Raw genomic sequence first — 23,188 nt, 5'->3', positions numbered from 1 at the left:
GCCCCTGTAGTAATTATCATCGGACACGTTACATGTATCCACACATACTACACAGCGCGATGTTGTTCGAGTCCCCTGCACCTTTTTAACAACGATCTTCCTTTTCTTCGCTCCCTCCCTTTCTTCCATCTTTCGAAGGGTTCAAATCGTCGAGAATTTTTTACGATACCTTATCCCTACTGCAAGTCTCTCGACCGTAAGCTAAAGGGTAAAATCAACCCCTGATTAAATTTGCTTATATTTCATTCGGCTCAGTGAACGGTGAAATTTGAATTTGAATTATTCATTCTCGTCCCGACTTGCAAAATAATCATTATTGCATCAATTTGATGAACGTTTAAACATCGAACATAACTGACTTTTCGTTTGATATTATGAAATCCTTTTTACTCTACATTATAATTTCATATTATATGAGAATCACTTATCTTTTTTGAGATTCCGAATTACATCAATAGACAAAACATCTGAATGGGCGGGATTTTTTTTTAATTTTGTGTATTTATAATATAGCAACAGATTCAAATTCTTCATTTTTATTTCTCAACCGGTAGGATTGTCGTCGACATTTTATTTTTTTTTTTATCCGACTATTTTGCGGGGAATTTTGATAATTTCGGTAATTTAAGATCGGACGCGTAATAACCGGAAAGTTATACTTAAGTTCGCGTGTTATGTTTGCCTCGCAGTTTGACTAACAAAGAACTTGGTCTCCCTGTCCTTGCCGCCTAGGTCTCGTTCCTTTCGAAGGTACAGTTTGCATGAATAGAAGCTGCGGGAATTTATTCGGCCGGAAGTCAGCTGACCACTCATTCTATCCGTTTTCATTTGAATTTTTATCCCATCGCATCGCATTAGCTGTTTCATGAACTTACAATTAACGTATCTTCTTATGTCTGTTGAAATTATGAACATTTACGCGTACGTTCTTTGTGTCGTTGAACCGGGATTTGTGAGAAAGTAAAAACTCCTTTTGAAATAAACTGCAGGGATTGGTTGAATGAATCGATCGGAATTTGGAAATCGAAATTTTACAATTAGTCTTTAGCCACTTACATGCATACATACATCGATTGTGTTCCAAGAATCGTAATTGGCATACATCACAATTCCTCTTTGACAAAACAATTAGAAATTTCAGATTCATCTTTCTTCGCGTCATTTTTGACCTGGTCAAAAACAACCCATACACAAAGAAAAATTTATTTTTTCACAGTTACGAGAAAATGGTATTAAAGTTGCTATAATTGCGATAATATTCCCCCACTTTTGTTGAGTAGTATATTTTTTCGCTGATTCGATTACAAAAACAAAAAAATCGTGAACTTTGGAAGAAAACTCCGATTTTATCTTCCAACGGTCGCCATTTTGTAATTTGTAGTAGAGGTATAGTTTACCAAGATTCACCCACTCTTGAAGCTTTCCGTTACCATTACTTTTCACGAATAACAAGGAAAAAGCAACTCACAATTACTCAATAAAAGTCCTACGATGGGTTTTATGGTATTCGCTAAGCTGACCCCAAGCACGGCTGCTTATCCCTATAGAAATTATACATATCAAAGTACAGCCTTTACCTACAAATTTGACTGTTATCCATGAGACTTGAGTTAATTGGTAGAGATAACCATTCCATGAAAACCGCCATAACGGCGGTACTTCCAGGTCTTGATGTTTAACAACCTCGGACTGTAAGGACATTAACGCGTGTAAATGGTGTTGATTTACCGCAACCGATACCTGCTTTCAACGCTAACAATAAGACACCCCGTGACGCACAAGGTGATGGTAGGGTGTTAAACCCTACGTTTCACACAAATTACCGTTGGGACGGGGATTATAGATTCTTATCATTATTCAAGAATTTACGATATGTAAGGACGATTCGTACCCAGAGAGTTTGAAACGGAGCATTGAGTCCTCAATATTTTATTACCTGGTATTAATATACATTTCTAATACGTACTTTCACCCATTTTCCTATTCCAACATGAAAATGAATCTACATTCATCAGGCCTGTATTTTCAGCAAAACTTTTTGTCCTCGCGAGTCACACGCAATTCGTTGTCGGATACAAGCATCGATATTGCATGGATTGAAAAAGTGAAAGATAAAAAGATCGGAGTAACCTGCTACAGGTTGCGCCGTATATTTGTATGTAATGTGCGTTACGCGAACCGTGATAAAAGATAAGCCGGCTCTAATTCCTTAACGTTATTCAATATCAGGTTGTAGGCAAGTTCTCGAATAGGTGTAGAGAAAACGATATTAATTATCGTGCAACCCGATTCCGCATCAACACTTGCCGATTGCAATTTTCTTCGATTATACACGCGTGCTGAAACACCGATAATAGTCCAGATAAGATAGGTTTTCACTTTGCATTAATTCCGTTTTCGTTTTTTCTCAGTTCAATCGTTGGGGGGGGTCACTGGGAGTCCTCAAACCAAAAGTCGACCAAATCGGCCCCTTGTTATCGCCGCCATCTTGAATTTGATGAAATCATTGAATGGACCATTGAATGAATCATTGAATGAATCATTTTTCGTTGAAATTGAAAATGGCCGAGTTATTCAAGAAAAACCATTTTTCATAAAATTCAAGATGGCGGCGATAGCAAGGGGCTAATTTTGTCGACTTTTGGTTTGAGGAGGACTCCCAGTGACCCCCCCAACGATTGAACCAAGAAAAAACGAAAACGAAATTAATGCAAAGTGAGCTCGATTTTTTGCCTATCTTGACTGGACTAATAAGTATCACTCCCGTAGAGAGGAACCGAAAGTAGGAAATCATTCACCGAAATTGCGAATATGTTACATAAAAGAAATTGAATAATTTATGGTAAGTGCAAAAATTATCATATCGCAAATACGCGATAGAAGCTTTAAACTGTTTTAACTCACCTTTCGAAGTTTGTCCAATTCTGCCGGTGCCTCGGTGTCAACGGTTATACTCTGTGAAAAAAGAATGCCAATTCAAAGTTAGCAATTACATGACGGTAATAATAGCTAGACGTACAAGGAAAGACGTTCGGTTTTTCGCCAATGTGACGTGAAATAGTACAATTGGTAACGAATATGGATTATGCTATTGCAGAAAATCTTATCGATACGAGTTTCGCCCGTATTTTTTAACACGAGAACCAAGAAATCACGACGAAGTCGACATTTTTAGGTTAGAGTGCTGAAAACATTGAAAACATTCTTTCGCTATTGACGCATTTGCTTATACAGTCAGGGTTGCCACTAATTTTGAAACCTAAGATTTCCAAACTATTCCAGGTTTTCAATTAGGCTGAAGTTAGTAACGTTATTGTTATAATGATTAACGTTTCGGTAAATGATTATATCACAATTGTAGAAATGTCTTAAGTTAAATAATTCTTAATGAGGAAAAATATATTCTTATTTTGTAAAACTTGACTACTTCAAAGTCACTATAAACTTGCAAAATAGTAATTTTTCCCCCCATTGTTTCGTTACGTTGCTAACTTTTCAGTGAAAACCACGAGGCTGAAGTTAGTAACGTAACAAAACATTCGAGGGAAAAATTACTATTTTGCAAGTTTATAGTGACTTTGAAGTAGTTAGGTTTACAAAATATGAATACATTTTTTCTTATTACGATTGACCGAATTTCAAACAATTTCACAGGTAAACCACAACTTGTTACAGCTTCGAAACGCGTCCAACTCCAACCCTTGTACGCACTCTCAGGTTTTCTTTTCACACCCAGCGATGATCGGGGCCAAGGTAGTTAGACATCCATGAATTTGATATGATACTAAAGGTAGATAGACGCGTATCCTACGGCCGCATCTAATCCCTTGCTTTACTATTACACATGAATTGACGACTCTGCCTGTATTTCTCAACGCCACCGGGCGCGCAGTAATAGGGAAACAATAGCCATGAACCATCTCAAGATCTACGTTTATATTGTATTCAAATCTGGCTATTGCAAAAGCGTCTTTCGACGGTGTAAAAAAAAAAAATTCTGTACGTTATCTACGCGTGAATGAAAGACATAACAAAGTGGTAATGTCAACGGAATGTCAAACTCCCTGACATTTCCTTCTTTTGTAGGCGAACTGGTAATGATTTTTTTTTTATTTCATCGAATCTCAATTTATCTTTATGCAAATTCGTGTAATTAGACGTTAAAGATTTTCATCATCTGTTTGAATACTTGATAACTATTTTCATTTACCCATTTTCAATTTTGTAATAAAATCAATTTTAGTAAACGTTATAACTTGAAAAAAATATATTATGGCATACGTGGATTTACATATCGAATAAATGTGAGAAAGCGGGAGATAAAGTAATTTATTTCGATCTTTCCAAAACAAACATCTAAAAAGCTGCGTTTTCAATTTAAAATCTCTGGAAACATGATTTCACTGAAAATATTCAAAGCACACTGTCGGCATAAATAGCTTTGGGATTTTCGTCGAGAAAAGCTGTTTGAACAGATGGACTCAAAATCGGTTAAAGAGACGAACGAAAATAAGAATATAAAACAGAAAAAGTAAAGCTCCTCGAAAGCTTCGTACTTACCATGGAGAAGAAAAAGAACGCAATTGAAGTTTAATTGAGCCACATATAATCCGTCTCATCGATTATAAAAAAAAAATATAAAAGATTGTATTTGATATCTTTCTTATAATTATCGCCCTTGAAGATTCTCGAGAGTAAATATAAAAATTAATTTTCAACGAATCATCGAAAAATAATTGTACAAGTTGGTTTAGTCCGCCATGTGTGCGCACAGTTCCTCAAATGCGTGCATCGACGCATTGCAACTTACACGTTGTTTATTTTTCTAATCAACTACGTGGCTGACCACCTGCGGGTTGAACGTTCTAAATAAGTAAGATAAGAAACGCCTCACCTGGGGCGGAAGCGCAGGCAATAAAGTAGAAGTCCCTTAGAAATCACCATTAAGTACAGTGGATATTTGGTGCAAGCATCATATACATTCTATATGTTTTACAACGCACTTAAAAAATATTGTATATTGTATATATATATATACAAATTTATACTTCTTCGTAGGTGTAAAAATTTAAGGACTGGTCGATTTGCTGATTCCTGTCACGCTGCGTATTTGACAATTCCATCCTTTTTCGATATAGCCGTCAAAATTTTAATTTTCTTGGAATAATAAATAGACAAATATAATAACAAAAGTTCGAGCCAATAATAAATTTCCGACTTTTGATAACTGGACAAGTGAATATCAAAGTCTAATGTTCAACTTCAAAGTTCACGGCGTGAAGCAAACAAGTAATTTATAAATACATTCTTATATAACAAATCTAGAACCAATCTGTAATATTTCGTCAAAGACGACTGTCTAGAATCTGTTCTTACACAATGATAAACAGATCAGAAAAATTCTTCGCGAATGATAGAAAAATGTCAATATGCCCCGAACTGCAGGAACAGTACAGACACTACATTGTACTATAATGTCGTTACAAATGCGTACGCAAATATAAAGAAGTTTTATGTGAATTGATATTTTTTCACAGCATCGGGCCACTTAATTGATCAAAATCACTCGCTAATCAATCAGCAAGCTTAAATCCGGCGAATATATATGCATATATATATATATATATATATATATATATATATATATATATATATGAAAATTCTGAATGCTGATTGTTCGAGAGACGATTCCGATTAATCAAAAGACTGAAAAGTGAAAATGCAAGGAAATAAACAAGTACTTCAGTATTTTCAGCCAATCGACGATTTCAAAATAGGTAGAACCGAAGAACGAACGACACAGAAAAGCATCGCCTTTGGTTCCATTTGCAGTAATTTTAAAATAACATTAAGCTGAAGTTAGCAACGTTATCGCGTCAAAACATAGAACACAAAAATCAGACAGCTAGTTTTCAATTTCGGAATTTCACTTCGAAGGAGTTTACCATGGAAACATGAGTATGCTCTGCTGTTAATATAAAAAATACACCATGTAAATTCTGGACAAACAAATTTTGCTAAGCTGTGTAGTGCATATTGTGTGCTTAAACGTGGAGTACCCTAGGTAGAATTTCGCATTGCTAGTTTCAACGGCAGCGTAGCTTCGTATTCTATGGTAGAAGTGTGACGTAATAAAAAAAAGCGGCAGAGAAAAAGAAACTTTATAGATCGCCCCGGCATCGTCACGTGACGCCGAAAGCCACGGCAACCCGCGAAACTTTTGACTCTGCTGTTATTGTTTACATCGGTTCGGCCGGAGTGTTCTCCAAAGTATAATTGACCGTACATACCTCGTTGATCCTCCACAGCTTGACATCGGAGCTGCTAACCGTCTTCCCGGTGATCGAGTTATGGAGAACGAAGTTGTTGTTCCTGTTGTCGTACGACGTGGGAGACGAGTTGGGCTCCTCGGCGATGGTCTCGCCGTTCATGAACGCGAAATCTAACGATTTCGTCTCGCGCGCATTCATCGCGAACGATCTGGCGAATGAACTTTTGTAAAACGACACCGATGAAACCTCGCTGCCGACGGCGAACTCCACCTTTGGTGTTTCCCCCATTCTGTTAATAAATAAACGTCGGACACCCGGTTCGTAGGAGATCAGAAATTGAATAAGAACCGCTCAGTAGGCCAGGAGTTTTGCCACCCAACGACGCACCGAAGGAACTGTTTCACCGATCAGAACCGGGAAATCGATCATCGCATGACACTCGTAGTTTTTGTGCTGTTTTGAAACTCCCGCAGGTGCCGCACCACGTTTTTTCTTTTTTTTTTCTACGCACAACACACGCGCGCCGACAAAGCTTTCCGAAAAATATCTAAATCTTACGCCGCACCTGCGAAATACTGTGGAATATTGGAAAAAGTAGTTTTTGCCTACTTTCCAGCGTTCCGCTCCGTTCAAAACACGCGCCGCACACGTCGCAGCTAACGAATTTAGACCGTCGTTTGCCCACGAACTACGCCTCGCGCCGCTCGCAGTCAAACTGTCGCTCTCCGATTCCTGGGACGCCAACACGCTGGATTCATTACTGTACTGGAGGTCCTGCGCATGCGCGATTCATATCGACGCCCCGCTCCTCGCAGGGTCCGAAGACCCGATCAACCCTTCTTATTATTAGGGTTATACTTAAGGCAAACATTTTTCCTTGCAGTCAAATTCCTCGAAACTGGGTACGTTGACGGTTCTCGAGGTCGCTATTTCAGAAATGGGATTAGGTCTGAGGAATTTTCAAAATTCATAATGACGGATCTGATATGAGCGAATAGGATCAAATTTTGTGTTTTCAGACCGCCATGTTGGATCCGATATCGTGAATTTTGAAATTTTTGCATCAAATTCGTTTTTAACGACCCTAAAAATGCGAGATTACCGAGTTCCACTTTTTTAGTCCCACAATTACATTTATTCAACACGTCAACACTTTGTTTACTTATAGCGATCGCTGTATTCGCAAAATCATCTTAATCCCTTTTAAAACATCAATATTGAAGTCTTAGAGTTTCAAAAGTGTTAAAAAAATTACAGCAATGTCTAAAAAATTGAAGATAAATCTTGAATACCCGATTCAAAAAAGGTGTCTTTGGTGATAATGATTTCTAGGAATTTATAGGAATTTTCAAGGAAATTCGGACTGTGCAAGTTTTTCGTACAAAATTGTAAAGATGCAGAGTTTTTCATAAATAAATGTGAATTATCATAAAAATTAATTGTCTTATCGGAAAACATCTACAACATTCTATAAAATGGCCCCCAAAAAGATATCTTCATGCTTAAAAGATGATCGTTTACCTGGAAATTGGGGCCTTATAGACGTCAGAAAATGGCACATAAGACGTCCTCCAGACGTCTTCGACAACTTTAAATGTTGTGTTGTCTGGGTATGAAACGCTGTGCTGCAAAAGGTTAAATCTGGATTATAGATAAATTGGTTAGACCGTCCGAATGAAAAGTTACAAAAAAGGAAAGAATCGTTCGAAAATTCTTGAATAATGTTAATATTTGAGCCATTGTCAATGAACATTAGTAAATCAATATCCGTATTTTGTAATAGACAAAACAATCCCTGCAAATTCGAAACGGAAAATCAAATATCAACAATTTAACACAAGTATCGTAATTAAAACTTTCAGAATCATTAAATCCTGGTGTTTTTGATCCGATTTTGGCGCCGTTAGACTCTTTTTATATACCGTAGAGATAGACAGAAGTCGATTAATATAGTACATTGTGTTGTAAGTGCGAAAAGCGCAGGATTTCCAATGAGTGTGAAGTTTGCAGCATGAGCTACAAAGACGAGTGCTACAATCGCACGAGCCTATAGTGTGAATACGGTTCAAAGCCGTTTTAAATTTTTGCAACTGCAGGCAATGCTACTAGGGAAGTTACTTATGTAAGTATCCGAGTTCATTGAATATTCCAAAAGACAAATTATATGTAAGTAAAGCTCATGAAAACCGATTTAACAGGAGCACATTTGTTTTAGAATCAAATACAGTGCACAAAATATGTGTCTGCATATGAATCTTCTAAATACATATGTATGAAAATTTTTACTCAAGACCTTAATGGGTATGTAATATTAAATAATTTTGATAAAAAGTTCAAATAATCATTCTCGTCATGGGTATCAGTTTTGTCAAAATAACGTCAGAACACCTTCGTACGGCATTTTCGTGAAAATCTACTTCTACACTTCGAGGTTCTGCTGATTCAGACCTTGGCGCATTTTCGTCCGGTACATTTAAAAATTGACATTAGATATCATTGACAGAAAATCTCTGAACATCTAGCCAGCAAGCAATATGAGCTGATAAATGGTAGAATTGGATCAAAAACACAAATGTTTAAACATTTTCAACTCTGTTGTTATGAAACCATGTCGGAATTTATCACATATCTTAGCTTGCATATTGTTAGAATTTATTCAGATTGATCATTGCCATCAGGCTGTAGGGATGTTCTTTCATTCGTGTTCACCATAATCGACGCAAATAAAATTGCTAGGGATTTTTCAACAGTTTTGTCTCTATACCTAATTCCGAGTGACGACAAATTTTCTCAAATAAAATTCCCCGACTTTTCCTGTCGAAAAATTCAGAATTTCGTGCAAATAATTATAAATTGAACAATATCAGTTTCGAAAGTTAACTTAACTGAATGTACGAAGCATAGCTGAAGTTTGAAAAGGATTTGTAAAAATAAGTACATTTTTCCTTATGGCCCATCATGATTCACTGACTTTTCCCGATAGAGGAAATTTCCTGACCGTTCCCGTTTTTCCCGGTCTGTCAACACCCTGTAATTTTCCCACCTTTTAGACAGTCGCACCGATTTATCCTCGATGACCCTTTCGAGGTTCGGATCGGACTCGTCCGTCGATGCAGGTAAAGCCGCATCCCATCATAAATGTATAGTATAACTGGAATGCCCGCTTTGTCATTTCTCAGGTAATGTTCTACCTGCAGAAGCATCTCAAGGAATAATCAAAAGTATTCCAGTTACCAGAAATTTGCGAGTAAAGTTTTCGAAATCTTTCAATTTTGGCAGCGTCAGTTAGATATTCAAATTCTTTACTTCTTGATCAAAATACCAATTTAAATGACTATTATTCCTAAAAACCGTTTCGAATGATTGACGATCATTGATCAATTCCGGGATATGATAAGGGTAGAAAATTTGTCTTAACGATTATCATGCGATATTATACCATTGATTGAAGATATTTATAATGATCGTGCAAAATCGCGTGACAGTGTTAAAAAAAAGTTCATTTAAGATCAGAAACATTTTCGGTAAAAAGCGACACGATTTACTGATAAGTAGTAACGTGGAACATATCGATCAATTCGGAATTCATTACAGAGCAAACTGAACAGCTTTCTATTTTTTTTTTTTGCTACGTATTTCAATCGAGAATATTTATAGCCCAGAATTAGTCAATTTGTTTTCGACATAAAATAAGCAGATAGGAAGTGTGAGTAATGGAGTAGTAGGTAAAGAAGTGAATCCCTTCCTTTGTATCAAACAAATTTAACTGCATTCACGATGCCGAAGGTCGATCACTTTACAATTTAATTCCGGATATCATCAAAATGACCGCGGTATTGAAACGGTCCGTAAACCCTGCTCAACAATACGAAAAGGACTGGTGGAGTGTTTGTTTAGGTTGTTGTGAGGATTAAGATAAGATAATACTGCTTCTCGCTTCGAATACACTCTAACTGTTTAAGTCGTGTGAATCAGATAGTAACGATGGTTGGTGTCGTTGCTTAAAAGTGGAATATCATGCCGCCTTGATTAAGTTTGCTCTGACATAGTTAGAAGAACTCATAATTGTCGATTTTAATCTGTAAGGCGTGTGTATCATTACCAAAGAATTTCAACTCTTGCGTAAAGAATGAATTCTACAAAGGAAAAAATAATTTCAAATACAGCGTGGCTAAAATCACAAGAGCGTACGCGCCAAAAAATGGTATTCTATAACAAACGGGGTAACAACACGATGGTAACATAAAAAATCGCGTGGAAATTGAAGACTTACAGGCCCTTTTGGTTTTAATTAGTTATGCCATAGTTTAGTACACAAAGTATAGTGTACAGATACGTCCTTTTGTTCAAATTAAGAAAGGGTGTAAAACGGCGCATACGCTCTTTTGCTTTTAGTCACGCGATATGTTTCACTTGAATCCTGAAGAAAACAGACTGTTTTTATTTTAAAATGTTTCCCAATAGTACTCAACTTATGTCATTTCTAATTTTCTGAATATTTGGCAAAATTGTCCCCGCCAAATCACTGAAAACAACCGGAATTCCCGTTTCAAATGATGAAAATGAAAATGGTGCATATTAGTGTAGGTTGCGTGGAGGGCACAATTACTGTGGAGACGAACGGACTTCGATCCATTAATTAGTATTGTTACATACTCGTTATTCAACACTGTACAGATTAAATATTACATGTTATCTTCTCTATACATAAAGGAACAAGTACGATCAACGCACAGCCCAAACCCCTTGATCTAGAAACTTGAAATTTAGGATGCATATTCCCCTCGGAACGTAAGCACCCACTAAGAAGTGATTTTTAGAAATTCGAACCCTAAGGGGGTGAAAAGTGGTTAAACGTGATTTTTACGGATTCGACGATATCTCCGCACACAGATGAGACATCGACTTGGTTTTTGATTCAAACAGTTTATAATATAAATACCTAAAAAGTGCTTTCTGCGTTTTTAGAAATTTAGACAATAACGGGTTGAAAAGCGCTTGATCGTGATTTCAACGGGGGGTGGAAACCCGGTTAAACGCGATTGTTACGGATTCGTCGATATCTCCACAACCCTTTGTATTCGTCATAAATGATGATTACATAAATAAAATAACCTGAAGCGCGCAGGGGCGAAGCCCCTAGTATCAAATATCAACAATGAGCAAATGAATATAAGCAACGAAATTGTGGAATCAAGAACGCACTGACTTTAATTTTCTTCTTATTCCATATAACAACGTCAGCGGTATTTGAACAATATAAAACCCTGTGATACGAAAATAATGTTCATTGATATAAAAATAAATGCTTTATTTAATCCTAGAACTTCTAATCTTTTTCATCTTACGCTCTAAACGAAGTCCAGAAAACTTTTCTACAACAACGCACTGCGCTTATATATCCTATTTCACGTGTCAAGAGAAATCAAAAAACGAAAACAATAACAAATAATTTGTGGTAACAGTAATAACTATAAATAAAATTTAATTTTACACATCCAACACGGACTGCTGTCTCCGGAACTCAGCTTATTAATGCTCTGGCATTCGTATAGGTGGTACAAATTTCCGGTTTATTTTTAAGGAGGATCGATTCACTGGAATAGGCGACAAGTCAGGCGGCTCTCCGTACCATTGAAGCTTCTCCAATCGCTTCTGAATTGAATATTTTGCGGGTGTGGTGTTTCCCCCAGGGTTCAGAGCTCCTTGAGGAGTCCTTGGACTCATTCCTGGTCCATATCTCTGGTAAAGAACAACTGCGGGAGAAGACTCCTGATTCGATGTGTTGACTGAACCTGGAGATCGAGTGGCGCTAGGCTTTTGCTCATTTTTTTTTGCGATGTCAGTGGCGCACTGCGATATGTAACTTAGTGGATCCTTGAAAATATCAATCAAGTTCAGTATTTGGATTAAAAAGTCTTCGATGGGTAAGATAGTTATCGTCTAATTCACTATCAGATGAAGAACTGAACAGTTGGACAACTTTGAGGATAAGAAAGGTCTGTGTAATTAACATGTCAAGATTACCGTGATCTGATTATTGAGGATGTCAAAAGCTGAGTAAAGATAAGCTTGACGCGGATATCTTGTGAAAGTTGAGTGCTCCGTCGCGTATGCTACAGGGATCGCCCACGGCGTACTTCGACGCCACTGAAGATTGGTGCAAGCCACTGTCGACCCAATGGAAAGGATATCCGAGCAACCATGAGCTTTGATTCCATCCCAGAAAAGTATTGACAAATATGCAGAACTTGAGCAGTCAGCGTTTGGGCATGCTAAGTTCATAGCTTCGAAGTTCTTCATGCCCTGCAAAAAACGGGCCAGAGATTTGTCTCATAACCATATTTCCTGGTAACGAGTAATTTTATTTCATTTTCTTCACCTCAAAAGTTAGGAAAATCGTTGTAATTTTACAAAAAATTTGTTTTTGTGTTCAGAAGAGTGATATTTTGAATCCTAATCAGACATAACTATAACTAAATTCAACCGGCTTCCAGCAATCGTTTCAATAGATTAAGAAACAAATTTTCAACCGTTAGAAAGATTCATTTTCGACAACTTTACACAAAATCATCCATCTTAGATTGACAGTAAGAGTCGAGTTTTTTTTTCATCTGTCTGACGATTATAGACTTAATCGCTTTATTATATTAACATAATATTTATATGCTTATGACGATAACAGAGTTGAAGCAAAATGTAAGAACTTTTTAGCGTTTCTCTACCCCAAAGCATTAAGGAAATACCATTTGAAGCCCAAGCTGTAAAAAACATTTCTAGTCATTAACTAATGTTATCGTCCTGTTATTCGTTCATTCATATACTCATCATATTCGTTTATCACATCACAAAATGAACATTCGATAGAAAAAACGTACAGCTTGCAATATGGATACAATAAACAGTTTCGGTGAGTTTCAAAAACAGAGTAGATATCTGCTAAAAAGTGAAACACTTGCAAAATACGATCTTTTCTGCGTTCACTTCTTTCTAAAGTCAAGTAAATGTACGCAAGTAGCCAATCTAAGGTTTCAGAACGAAAGAGATTCTTAAGCTAATTCAATTTAGTTGAGCAGACATGAAAACTCACATGAGGCGCTGGGCCTAAGGATATGATGATTCCCACTGTGTCAAACTCGCCGAACGGTGGACTAAATCCAGCGACACCTACTTCAGATATAGGGGTTAAATATCTTTGATGACAAGCAGAAGCGCCAGAGCCTTCAAACTTGATAACAGATTGGCGACCAACTGTCAGCTGAAGTTCACCGAACCTGTAGAATATTATATAATGCAGCTAAAAAACTGTCTTTAATATACGATGTAAATAAAGGTCTTTGATAAGATAAATAAAAATCTATGAACAGATATTACAAGATTCATTCATCGACTTAGCTTTTGAGAAGCAGTGGTGATCTAATTTGATAAGGAGCTAACGTAACACAAAAATGTATGCTTTTCGAAAAAACTGTGAGTGAACCTTTTTCCAGATGTTTGCACATTGTGGATAGAGACCCGATTTCCTTCCTTTAAAACATCACTTGTATCGTCGCTGGGTGCCCAGATTGTAAGAAGAGCTGTGTTTTCACCCTCCGTTACGCGCACCTTCAGAATTTGAGTTACTTTACGTGGTGGAGGAAGATTCCTTGTCAACATAGATTCCAGGTGATCATGGAAAGCCTTTTGAGACATTTCGCAAGGACTGTGACAACTTTGCGATTTCTGACTAGATAGGTCGCTCTGCAATTCAAAATAATACGTAAACGTATGATATTTACATACGTAAACTTTTTAGAATTAGTTATTAAATGATTAATTTTTGGAATCAATTAGTACTTCAATGGATTCGCAGCACCAGAGTTTGGTCTGGGGATCTGAGGAGGAAGTCCTTGACTGTTTCCGATTCCTGGCTTCAAATTCAGTTCGTGCTTGTGCGCAGATCGTCTCTACTTGCGCCTGACGTTCATTTTCATAGGCCATTGCTGCCTTGTCTTCGCACTTCTTATTTCTGAATACTGCACCAAAACGATGGAGTACAATGATCTTGTTGCAATTTGATAAGTGGAAAAGAATTGTACAAAATTTCAGAGACATAAAACGTGGTAATTGTAAATCTTACTCGATTGGCCGTTTGAACTCTTTTCAAAGTACTGGATCGGATAAACGCGGGTGACAATCACATCCAATCTTCCAATCAGACCACCATTTACAAGTATAGCTGATAGTCCTGTTGAAATTGATCCCACATGTTTACAGTACCCAAGTTTAGTGTCCCATCTTACTCTTCTGGTGGAGTTGGAATGAATTTTTAAGCATACATCAGCTGGCATCTAATGTGATGTTTTACATATTTAGAATATAGTTAGACAGGCAAATAGTCTAATCAGGATCAACGAAGGTTTGTTCGTGAAAAGCGTACCTCTAACGGGGAACATCCTTGATCGGAGTTCAACAATTCTGCTCTGCACGTAACAAGCTTTGTACCTTCGCGCACTTTGCCAAAAGCTATTAAACGCGACATGGCTGCGTCAATACTTGCAGTTATGGAATACCATCCGTCGGTTAATTCCACTTTCCATTGTGACGTCGATATGGTTCTTAGTTCCATCTTTTCCAAGCCTTCATCATTTTCGATCTGGAAAAAACATTTACTTCACAGTTGATCATCAGAGAACAATCAGAAACGGTTTCGTAGTTGTAATTCAGAAAATTTAAAGTATTTATCTACTTGAGGTTCAAATTGCGACGTTATCTTACCTTAGTAATGGTAGCTACACACAGAATCATACGTCTACATGCAGGATCATCTTTTTCTATGATTCTCCTCAAAGCCGGACGCTCAGACTTGTCAATTTCTCGATCGTATCTATACTTCAGCTGCTCCATAACATGATCAGGTGTCAACATCCTGTTTCGTAGTATTCGTTAAAGAACATTCTAGATTACAAGCTACCTCAGATGTTTTATGTACCGATGTACGGATGAAATTCACAATAAAGTAGATATATTACCTTGAAAAAGATAGATCTCCAAATTTCATTCTATCCATGGACGCTAATTTCCATACAATCCATCGATAGTGATTCTCTACCCATTTATGGGGTACTAAAGAGGGATCCACTCCGGGACTTGCTATAAATGCTTGCTCAAACTCGTCAACACCAGCGTAACCATTTTCATCAAAAATCAACAAGCCACCATCGACCATCACTATTCCATAAACATCTGTACATATTTTATCTTTGCTGAAACATTTGAGCAGAACACAAAAGACTTAAGACACTTATGTTCAAGGCGTATATTCATTACAGAATTTCTTTTCACTACTGAGCGGATATGTGCAAGTAGACAACTGAAAAAGTGGTTAAGTTTTAGGAATATAAAACTCAACAAACAATTACTCTATTATTATTATAATCAATTCAAAATAAAAAGAAGCACTATTATTGACAATAATGTCAACCATATTGCTTGGTGAGCTGTTCTGGCGTATCCATAATACTTCAAAAACGACTGAAACGATTTGCCTCGAATTTCGAGACAGTATTCTTGGATAGTTTATCCTCTCTGCCATGCTTCCGATTTCTTTTATTACAACATTTTTTTTTGTTAATTAGACACATAAACATATACTGCTCGAAAATGGAGTTTGAAATCTAAACTATCCATTTTGTCAAGAAGAAGAGAAAAAAATTCCGGATCGTGGCAGACAGGATAAACTGTCAAAGAATGCTGGATAATCGGTTGAAGTAGTTGAGCTGTTTTTGAGATCCAGCTCCGTATGGCTCCGTCGGCTCCGTAAATCATGTCATCGTGTGAAATGGTCAGCGTTATTGTCACTAACAATACTACCTGTCCATTGAGTCAAATTTGGAAAACAGAAAACCTAAATGAAGCTTGATCTACATACCAAACAAATCCCGATCGAACCGAATAATTGGTTGTCGAGATACAAATTTTCAAAATTCACCCACTTTTTTAGCAGTCTGCGTACGAGTAGAAACGTAGACGAATACTTTTGTATGTGCATAAACTCCCTTGAAACTACCACACAGCATCATATAAACTTATGTTAAATCTCACCTGTAAAAATCGGAGCATTTGAATCTATATCGAACTGCAGTGGCCGCAGTAACTTCCATGATATCAAGTCCGACAGCTAGATCTGCGAGCTGTAAGAATGATATAAGACTAGAAAAAACTCTATACAATAAAGTTATGGTTGTATAGTTGAGATGCAAGAAGAAATTTAGAGCAACTTAGGGGAGATCATTACCTCATCAGAAGTTCGTGGTACAAGTAAAGCTCCGTTAGTGAGTTCTCGCAACGATAATCGGGGCTTCGTTTTCTGTGTTTTGCGAAGAAACAAACTTCCTGCGATTGGCTTCGACTTCAATTTTTTCTTGGCACGAATTTTTTTTTCCTTAAATAAGAGTTTGAAGACAGATAAGGACTGAATTTGCTATTAATCACCGTATGCATCAATATTTTTTTATTGGATGCTTATTCTGAATACCTGTGCCAGTGTTGCTGCTAAACGATTTTCCAAAATATTAGAGATTACGTCTTGTTCAATCTCAACACTGGATACTGGATTGGGTGGATTATCAACCTGATTATTGAAGACTGGAACATTTTTCTCAGTTACTTCATATTCTGCAAACATCGAACTTGAAGCAGTCTCGATAACTGGACTAATGTACCTACGCAACTGTTCAGATGAACCAGAAGTCGAGGTCGTGATACCACTAGATTGTTGAAAGCACTGACTATCAATTTGCTCTACCAAACCTTGTAAAGAAACATTCCAATATTTTAAGTTATTCTAGCAGACCGGTAAAACAAATTCTTCGTACTACAAACTCACCATTCACACTGCTCTTATCATCCTTGGTGACTTCAAGATTCACTAAATCTTTTTTCAACGAACTTTTGCTTTTCCGCTTATGTTTTTTCCGTGAACGCGAACGGAATCTGTCACCTATAATCGGACTACATGGTATTTCCTGAACGTCGCAATCTTCGTTGAGAATAACTGACGGTCTTACAGATGTTTCTTCGTTTTCAATTAGAGGTGGACTGCACGTGATTGCCGCGGCCCATAATAACGTTTCCTGGAAATTTGCTTCATCTGCAAGTAAGGCTTTTGTGCTTGCAGTTATTTCTTCGGAAACAGTGGGCATCCTTCGATCGTTTTCGACAACATCGAATATTGTATCATGACCATTTAATTTTCTTGAAAATTGAGGAGCACTAGTATTCTGAGGATTCATTGGCCAAGACTTCTGCGGTTCAAGCTTAGGGATCATAAGTCTGTCATTTACGGGAAATATGTCAGATTCCGCGTGCGTTCGAACTGTATTATTTTTTTTTCGATCATACTTCAACATATGACAAGCATAATTTTTGTTGCTATTGACCGGTATTCCAAGACTTTGATTCTCTTCTGAGTGATGTTCCATGTTTTCCATCTCCTCACCTGTATCACAATCCCTTTCAGCAAATAATTTGCGTGCTCGTATATCGGAATTAAGACCCACCTTTTCAGACTTTTGATAAAGTAGCGCACCCTCAGGTGTATCATCAGATGTAATATTTTCCGATAATAATTGGATCCCAGGCGTTGTAAATACGGAAATATTATTACTATTACAAACTTCAACAGCTGAACTGTTACGCTTTCTTGAATCATTGTGTTGTGGACTATTTTCTTGCTTATCGACAACGGGTTTCTTAACTTTCATTGTTACACTCTCATCGATTTTTGTCCAGTCACTGTTGTCTGTTGAATATTCACGTGTATCTTTATTGCGAGCTTGAAGATTCAGTTGAGAAAATTCAAAGCTATTCTGTTCTTCAGACATTATCAAAATTTTTGCTTTAGTCAATGCCTGATCTGATATCTTTATTGGTTTGCCACTGCCAGTTGAGAATCCAGCAGTTGTATACTTATTGTCAGGTTTATATTTTGAAAACTCAGAATCGCCAGTATTGTGTTCTTCAGATTCCATCCTGATATCAACTTTTGACAACATCTGATCCGATATTTTTGGCAGTTTTTTACTGTCAGTTGGAAGCCTCGCTATTGAATTTTCTTTATCAAGTATATGATTAAATGAATCAGAATCACAACCATCTACTGTTTGCGTCCATAGTATTTTAGCATTAGACAGTGCTTTTTCTGAAATAGGTATTGCTTTACCACTCGCTGTGTTAAATCCTGTAGAATTATGCGAAATTTTATTGCTGATTGCATAATTGTTGGCGGTCCAATTTTCTGCATTATTAGCTCTTCCAAAGTCATTTGCTACTTTTGTATTAGAAGTAACATCGGTCAAAACGTTTTTAGAAATATTGCCCAGTTTTAATTTGTTTGATTCAGATTTTGAAGTTGATCGAGTTACTTGTGATTCATTTTCCAACAGTACCAGCTGCCTGGAATGATTTTCAGTAACTGAATAAGACTTCTGGGAAATTGTACCAGATAACTCCAGCAACTGCCTAGAATATTTATCACTCGACAGATTTCCTGCTTTTGTCGTGGATGATTGTTTAATTTCAACATGTCCACCACTTCCAGTATCACAATTGAGGGAATGCGTAACTGTGATTTCTGTCTTTTGGGCATCACAGTAACTCTTAATGCCAGAGTTATTTTTTTTCACATTTTCAAAGTCCCTCAGCTTCGTTTTTGGTTCCTCATGCAGTGGCAAACTTTCGTCCTGGTACATTAATAATTTAGCTTTTTTCATAGCGATTTCACTGACTAGTAAAGGCTTTCCAGAAGCCGTTGTAAATCCAAAGTTGGAACCGACTTCAGACATTCCATAGGAATCGGTATCACAATATTCTCTCTGTCGCTTCAAGCCTCGAGACGTAGAAACTTTACATGAGCCAATTTGTGGCATGTCCACTGTTTCGATTGCTTTCCTATGACAACCAACCTCTTCAAACGAATGGACAGTCTTTGCCAAGTTATCTTTGCTGGTATTAATCACTGATTTATTAGCTGTAATAGCAGTTGCTGAACTGGCGGAACTCCGAGGAATACTAGCATTGATTGTCACTTTATTCGTTACATGATTTCGCGATATCTCATCCAACAACATACCATCACAACCGCTTTGATCTTGCATGGCGATCTCCTTGTATAACTCTGTCGCTCTCCTAATCTTGTCCTCACTTATACTTATTGGCTTACCACTGGCCGTAGAGAATCCCGGCGAACTGTACGACTGTAACAAAGTTCTGCTATCGCTTTTAACGTTTTCCAAAGCTGCCGGAACGCACAATCGATCATTACTTTCAATACTGCTCTTACTTATATTGGATTGTTTAACAACTGTAGAACCGGATGGCCAAATTTTCGATTGATTTTCTCCGTTCCTAATTTCTTCGTTTCGATCCGGTTGCTCCATAGCTGCTTCTGATTCTTTTTGCATATTCTTCAATGTGCCTTGAGGCATATTTGTTACGTTGTTCAAGTCGCTTGTTGACGCAGACTTCGTTTCATTTGATGGGTAAAACCATGGACTAAATTCATCAATGTCTATCAAAGGCTCTTCTGTGTGAGTCAACGGCAATGAAAATACATCACTGTGGTTAACATCAGCTTCTGAGGACACAGCAGACAATTTCTTAGGAATTTCCTTGTCGATGACAATTTCACCATTTTTGAGTGAGCTAGCTAAGTCATTTGCTTCGTCAGCTGGTACCTCAGAATAGTTAATTGAATTATCCAATGACTGAGGCAAATTTTGATTCTTCAGTTCTTCTTCTTCCAGTAAGCACATTTCTGTGAATGATATTAATCCCCAATCTTTTTTCAAGTCATGTTTTTTGGGTGAAGCCGTCGCTGATATTTTAGCGCTTTCTAAAGCTTCAGCTGCTCTGGTAAAAACATCAATTGGAATATCAACAGGTTCGAATTTACTAACCTGCTGTTTCTTTTTCTTCAACTCTTTTATCAGCTTGACACGTGCCGTCATAGACTTTTTACGTGAAAGACTTATATTTGTTGAGTCAGATTTGTCATTACATGAATTGAATTCTGTCGAATCTAGGAGCACCTTGTCATTGACGAAATTAAATACAGAAGTTTTAGTACTTCCTATTAGAGGTTTTCTACTTCCCAATATATCATTGCGATTAATTTTTTCAGAGTCTTTGCAATTCTGCAATCCAGTCATCGATAAATTTTCTTTGTAGAAATTTTCCGAGCTTCTATTCATGACCAAAGGAGAATTCGAAATATCATTACTAATGAACTGATTTTCTAGATCCGAGGTAATAGTTTTGTGAGAAAGGAATCTACTATCAACACCTTCATTTGAACGATTAGTTTCTACATCTTCTTCCTCACTATGTATTTGCGAAATATTGCTATTGTGAAGTGAACGATTATCAACAATAACAAAAGTACTATTAGTAATGTCGTTGAAATCACTTGGCACCGAAGTAACACCATCGTAATCATGATCTATTGGTTTCATTGCGATATTATCAACAGATGTGTGGGTGTTAGTAGCATTTCTCAAGATGGTCTTTGGAATAGTAGTCTCAAGTGACTTCAGTATGCGACGCTTGGGTCGATGCCTTTTGTTCATAGTGTGTAAAACTGGAGAAGAGGACAGGCTTTCATCTTCAACTTTAGCAGTAAAACAACCATTTGGTGTCGTTACATGAGATGTGACGTTGTTTGATACCATCAAATCATACCCCTTGTTTCCAACCTGAAAATGAGAATCGTGAGCGACACAGTAAGTCAAGAAATTTATCTGATTGCAAGGATGATGAGATCATTTTTTGTGAGAATACGCCGAATACTGGATACATTATTATTAATTATCTTACATATTCGCATGACTTTGGCTGCACGTTTACTTGATTCTGGTGTAACTCTACTGTTTTTGCTTGAGGTGTTTCAAGGTCGCTAGTCCAGGACTCGTTTACTGTTGAAATAAATGGTACAAGACTTGATGGTATACTTGGAACAGTTGCGTGAGTTGGACTCCTGCTGAAAAGTGAAAGACACATTCTTAATTGCAATTATTACGTTTACACAGAGAATCGCACTGTAAGTTTAACAATTTCAGGGTAGTTACTTATTGATACTATGATATACTACGATGTATTATCAATTATTATACTTATTTTCAAAATTCTTCAACTTTTCAAACTTTTCCAAGTTTGTAACAGCCCTGAATTTTCCATAAATGGTTAATCATTTACCTCTCTTCTTTCCGTATCCTTGAAGTTTGTGTCGGGGTTGCAAATAAATCTAGAGGAGACTTAAGTCCGATGATTTGAGACACGTCCAAATAGACACACGGAGAATTTCCTGCTGATGCATCGTCTGAAAATGTGGTTGCCCATAGAAGCTTTCAATTATTTATTTATTTATTTAGTTATTTATTTATTTATTGCAAAACAGGTAACCTTTTGCATTGATAAAAAAGAGAAATGAATCTTGGAAAAAATGTTTCATCTATATAATGGCAGGCCTGTAATAGTGCTCGTGAATCTTGCAAGCAATTCTCGCATACCTTAGATTTGTGTTTGATATGTTTTGGTGATTTAATAATAATTTTTATAGCTCAACTTTGATTGGAAAATCACAAATTTTTGATAAAAATGATCGATGCTGTGTTTTCAATATTCTGAAGTCCAGTAAGAAACTTTAATTCTATACATTTCTGCATAGATCCATAATTTCAGCTAACATTTAATGTTTTTATCGACTAACATTATTTTATTATTGGCACAGAAGTGTATACCTAGTGTCGAAAGTCTTAGAAATTTCATGATGATTAATTGACATAAATATTTGGCATGGATCAATCCATGGTACAAACATTTAAGAATTCTAATCGTCGCAGTTGTTACTTCCTTCGATTGTTGATGAAACTTTATTGTCAATGACAATAAGTGCAACAAATTGGAGATAAGTAAAGTTTAGAACTTTGATCATGGAACTGACAATTTCTATTTTAAAAAAGGAAGTTTTGAAAAAGTTTCTTTCACTCTGCTGGATAGCAAAATTTAAATAAATGTTTCACACAACACAGCAATTAAACAGCAGTTTTTCGGTGAAATGAATGATTTATGAAATTCTCAAAGACCGAAGACTTTTTCTCAACTTACCGATCCCAAAGGATTCACAGCTTTCGAACGGAAAAGTAGGAAAGAAAGTGTGTCAGAATTTAGAAAGAACACTTTGTACTGACTAAATTCACAATGAATTTCCTCAGTTAATTAATCCGAGTATACACCACAAATATAATTCGAAGGTGGAAACGAAATACAATTGCGTGAATGAAGCTCGAACAAGACGAAAACAAAGGATCCGAAGTAGTCACAGAAAAATTCTTACCATTGAACAAGTCTTGCGAACTTTCATCACAGGTTTGAGACTCAATGTCAACCGCATTCGTTCTTTTGTTTGTATTGCTTGTGTCATTTGCGTCATTATCTTTCATCTCAATGTCACACTGATCCATTTCTAATACTCAAATCAGTCGTAATTCATACAGTCCAGTCTATACGTAAATACGCAACACACTTCAAGCCGAGATAAACAGCGCGCATCGCACATGCTTTGCGAAGTGAGAGCACCAAGAGCAGAGAGAAACCTAGAGCACCAGCATTAGCAAACCAATTAAGGTCACGCAGTACTCCTACTCTTACCGACCGAGCAAACTCAACCTTATATTTTGTTGCATAAGTAATGAAATGAGCGAGAATGGTTCCAATTTCGAAAGTGAATCTCTTTCTTTTTAATAGTCGAATTTAGGGAACTTACTCATGCCTTTAAGATCATCAAAAAAATGTCTCGTTTTTTGATAAGCATTACCGTTTTTGCACTTTTTGCATTTCTCGGACGCTGGAGTCCATGGACGAGAGAATTTTTTGATTCT

General features: G+C 36.9%; 2 protein-coding genes across 3 annotated transcripts in view; both read right to left on the bottom strand.

The window, feature by feature from the left end:
* The window catches only part of LOC124308814 (uncharacterized), a 58,418-nt gene extending 51,452 nt beyond the window's left edge, over window positions 1-6,966 (bottom strand). The window contains exons 1-2 of the mRNA XM_046771921.1: window positions 6,291-6,966; window positions 2,905-2,955 (exon numbers count right to left, since the gene is read on the bottom strand). Of these exons, the coding sequence (XP_046627877.1) occupies window positions 2,905-2,955; window positions 6,291-6,560 (321 nt within the window). The 5' untranslated portion in view covers window positions 6,561-6,966. The remainder of the gene's footprint in view (window positions 1-2,904; window positions 2,956-6,290) is intronic.
* Window positions 6,967-10,690: 3,724 nt separating this feature from the next.
* On the bottom strand, window positions 10,691-22,875 carry LOC124308761 (breast cancer type 2 susceptibility protein homolog). 2 transcript variants are annotated; one of them, XM_046771778.1, is made up of 16 exons: window positions 22,645-22,875; window positions 21,504-21,627; window positions 21,126-21,288; window positions 17,140-21,004; window positions 16,789-17,063; window positions 16,549-16,695; window positions 16,356-16,444; window positions 15,284-15,517; window positions 15,030-15,180; window positions 14,692-14,907; window positions 14,392-14,602; window positions 14,109-14,287; window positions 13,753-14,012; window positions 13,363-13,546; window positions 12,300-12,578; window positions 10,691-12,149 (listed from the first exon to the last, which is right to left on the bottom strand). In XM_046771778.1, the coding sequence occupies exons 1-16, from the start codon at window positions 22,769-22,771 to the stop codon at window positions 11,805-11,807; spliced, it is 6,849 nt and encodes a 2,282-aa protein (XP_046627734.1). In that variant the 5' UTR covers window positions 22,772-22,875; the 3' UTR covers window positions 10,691-11,804. The 2 variants fall into 2 exon arrangements, with proteins under 2 accessions (XP_046627734.1, XP_046627735.1); XM_046771779.1 differs by having other exon boundaries at window positions 21,126-21,285.
* Window positions 22,876-23,188: the final 313 nt, after the last annotated feature.

This window comes from Neodiprion virginianus, chromosome 7 (genome assembly GCF_021901495.1).
Source record: "Neodiprion virginianus isolate iyNeoVirg1 chromosome 7, iyNeoVirg1.1, whole genome shotgun sequence".
NCBI classification, from domain to species: domain Eukaryota; kingdom Metazoa; phylum Arthropoda; class Insecta; order Hymenoptera; family Diprionidae; genus Neodiprion; species Neodiprion virginianus.
Note: the sequence above shows the minus strand (reverse complement) of the source record. Positions and strands in the feature narration are given on the sequence as shown.